The 3,691-nt window shown below is 58.7% G+C and overlaps 1 protein-coding gene across 1 annotated transcript in view; it reads right to left on the bottom strand.

The window, feature by feature from the left end:
• Window positions 1-411: 411 nt before the first annotated feature.
• Window positions 412-3,691, bottom strand: part of LOC135102159 (muscarinic acetylcholine receptor gar-2-like) — a 3,656-nt gene continuing 376 nt past the window's right edge. The window contains exon 1 of the mRNA XM_064006953.1: window positions 412-3,691. This exon is cut by the window's right edge and continues 376 nt beyond it. Coding sequence (XP_063863023.1) covers window positions 605-3,121 — 2,517 coding nt within the window. The 5' untranslated portion in view covers window positions 3,122-3,691 and the 3' untranslated portion in view covers window positions 412-604.

Raw genomic sequence — 3,691 nt, 5'->3', positions numbered from 1 at the left:
CACACACACACACACACACACACACACACACACACACACACACACACACACGTGCTTCTCTTCCCTGCATTGGGTCACCTTCATTAGCGCACCTGGACACCCGCGGCCCGTCAGGAAGAACACCTGAACACCTCCTTCCTCCCGCCCTCCACACCTGCCCCTCCCATGCAACCAATAAACACCTTCCACCTTATTGATTAGTGTGGCAGCTATTGTTCCTGGTGACGGGCGTGTAGGCGGCGGGTGGGGCGGCGGTGAGGGGCGGGAAGTGCTGGCTGCCGGTGACTGCTGGCGAGGCGGGAGGTGGGGCAGGTGAGGCAGGTGGTGGTGGGTGATGGATAACAATGTGTGTGTTACTCTACTCATCTGCTGGACTTCTCTCATTTGCTAAGACGATTATGTAATGAGGTGTTAGGGGGATATCTCTCTCTCTCTCTCTCTCTCTCTCTCTCTCTCTCTCTCTCTCTCTCTCTCTCTCTCTCATGCATACACGCATACTTTGGGTCCCGTTTTATAACCAGCTCATCAGTCTGTTCACAACACTCACACCTGAGCTATCGCCTCGACAACACTCCCGTCGCAGGACAACACCCGCGGCGTCGGCCTAGTTCATGTGGAAATCGCCCTTGAGGAGCCGCGTGAAGGTTTTTTTGAACTGCTGGTTGGCGAGAGCGTAGCAGAAGGGGTTGATTGGGCTGTTGGCATAACAAAGGAAGTAGAAAAACATGTAGACATGGGCGTTGGTGCACTGGCAGAAGGACTCCATGATGGCGATGATGTGGTAGGGCGTCCAGCAGGCCACGAAGGCGCCCATGATTACCGAGATGGTCTTCAGAGCCTTGTTGGCGCGGTTGTGTGATTTTGACTTCTTGTCTTTTTCGGTGTCTTTCTTCTTCTTTTTGAGGCGCATCTTCTTGCCGAGATTTCTGAGCACAGCCTTCTTCGGACGCGTCTTCTCGTCCACCTGAGAAGTCTCGGCGAAGCTGTCAGGCTCGATGCTGCTGTCCTGTCCTCGGCTGGGGGTGACAATGGCGTCTGTTTGAGGACCACCGTTGGCCGGGCAGCGGAAGCTCTCCACGCTATTAGACTCGCTGTCAGGCGCCAGGGAGACCACAGGGGGCGATAGGGTCAAGGTGGTGGTGGCAGTGTTGTCAGTGGCAGTTGTGGTGATGGTAGCGGGCGTGGCGCCGGCCTGTGGGGGTGAGACAGGGTTCACAGTGACACCCTCAGTGGGCGATGGGTGAGGGGGCAGCGGCGGGGTGGGCTCTGAGGCTGACGACTTGGGGAAGGAATGTAGTGACTCGGAGCCGTTGTATAGGGATCCGTTTCCGTTGACGGAGGCGATCGGCGTGGGCGTAACAGTGTTTGACGGAGAGGGGACCGCGGTGGGTGCGTCCAGACAGCGCGCCAAGTCATCAGCGGAAAGCGTGCCGTTCTGATGTGTCCAGCTGGACGATGGTGGAGTCTCCACCACTGGCGAGGGGACGACTACGGAGCTTTCATCCATGAACCTCATGTCGCTTGTGTCCATCGACATGACTGAGTCAGGGCCGGTGGGCGTGACGGCCTTCAGCTCTAGCGAGGTGGGACGTGACGGTGGTGGCGGCGGCGATGGAGTCGGGAAGTCAGCGAACATGGCTGGCGGCGCGATAGGCTCCAGGATGGAGGAGGTGGCGGGATTGAGAGGCGTCGAGGCCGCCAGGGGATGGATACCGAAGTGCACAGTGGAGGGTGGCGGCGGTGGTACGATGGGCAGCTCCCCCAGCAGGCTGAGGGGACGCGAGCCTGTCTGCGGCAGGTCTCCGTTGCCCCAGTGGCTGCTACTGAGCAGCGCCGCGGCAGAATCTGCCGGCACGGGCTGGATGGCAGGCTGCGTGAGGCGCGTGACGGTGGTGTCCACGTCCAGGAGGCAGCGGGCCGCCATCGCGGGCAGGCTGGGAGGCTGGACGGACGGCAGGGTAGAGGCCGGCTGGTCCATCTTGGCGAGGTTCTGGCTGCTGCATCGTTTCTCGTCCTCACTCTCAATGCCGCTACTTGATTTCTCAAAGTCCTTTTCCATGTTTTTGTTCTTTAAAAGGTCTGCCACATCTGTCAGTGTTTTGGAAGACGTCTTCTGGGAAGGGTCAGTGTCGTCAGCGGGCGGCGCCGTGCCGTCACCCTGAGGCTCAGGCTTGGGCTGGTCCTGACTGAAGAGGGTGCTCTGAGTTTTGGAGAGCGTCATACCACAGCCGCCCTCGCCTTTGCCGCCGTGGCCTGGTGGGGCGGCGCCGGCAGACTTGAGTACCGGTGCGGGGCTTGGTCTGGCACTGGCCGGCCCCAGGTTCATCATGGCCTGCGCCTGTTTCCTTTTTTCCCGCGCCTTCTTGGACATCTCGTAGGCGGTTTGGTAGATGCCTGCGTAGAGGATGAAGAGGACCACAAGAGGGATCCAGTAGTAGGCTACTATGAGAGACGTGTTGAAGACAGGGTCCTTGAGAAACTGTACCATGCACTGGCCGGGGCCGAGGTCACGATATCCAATAAAATGCTCCCACCCAAAAATGCTGACAAAAAAGAGCAGCGCCGGCACCACCCACGTCACCAGCACCATGATGATGACGCGGTTCTTGGTGCGCCAGGCGCGGTACTTGGCAGCGATCTTGACAGAGCAAAACCGGTCAATGGTGATGAGGAGGACCGTAAACTGTGACACCAGGCAGACGGTGTAGTCCACGGAGAGCCACAGGTCACATAGGATGGGGCCCAGGTCCCAGTAGCCCACCAGCACGTACACAGTGTAGAAGGGCATAGACACAGAGCCGATGAGGATATCCGTGACGGCCAGGGACGCCAGGAAGTAGTTGGAGGGCTGCCGGATGGCTCTTTCACAGAAGAAGGCCATGAGCACAAGGATGTTGCCCACGACGGTGATGGCGATGCACAGACTCAGGCACACCCCAATGAACACGGTCGACGGGAGGCTGAAAGGCGGCGGGCTGTCAAAGATGGAGGTGTGGTTTTCGCTGACACACACGGCCGACCCGTTAGCGACGCAGGCTGCAGCGGCGGTGGCGATGGCGGTGGTGGCGGTGGAGGCGTTGTCTGAACCATAGGAAAGGTTACTGGAAGGGGAACCGTCCATCCAGTCCTGGAAGGTCCCGCTGGCTGCCTCCTCCAGCCATTCGCCGTCCTCTACGTCGTCCCCTGCAGGCGGCGGGCTGAGCTTTACCTTCCACCTGGGGAGACAAGGAAGCGTTACACACCTCACGTGTAAGGGAACTCAGATTACCTATAAAACTGTACATCTACAGGGCAGTCAGGAGACACAATGTACCCGTATGTATATGATTTATACAATATAGCAAAGGGGAGACGACTATCTGAACATGGAGAGCATTGCGGCGGTGGTGTGAAGCCTTCTCCGTCACGTGTGGTGGGAGCAAGGCCGTGGTGGAGGGTGGCGGTGCACACACACATATAAAAAAAAGCGGATCAATATACAGGGTAATACGTGTACAGTCTGTGATCATGGTGGAGTAAAAACACGTAGAGCGGAGAGAGCGAGCAGGGCACACACGGTCCAGGGTGGCGCGGGCGTGGTGGCCAGGGTGACACTCATGCATCAGGGTGCGAGGGGAGGGGAGTGGCAGGCCTGAGGAGGGAGGCAAAGAGGTAAAGAGGGTGGAGTATTGTGGACCAGTTAGTGAAATGC

The sequence above is a fragment of the Scylla paramamosain genome, chromosome 1 (assembly GCF_035594125.1).
Source record: "Scylla paramamosain isolate STU-SP2022 chromosome 1, ASM3559412v1, whole genome shotgun sequence".
Classification (NCBI taxonomy): domain Eukaryota; kingdom Metazoa; phylum Arthropoda; class Malacostraca; order Decapoda; family Portunidae; genus Scylla; species Scylla paramamosain.
The sequence above is the reverse complement of the archived record's forward strand: the minus strand, read 5'-3'. Positions and strand labels throughout refer to the sequence as shown.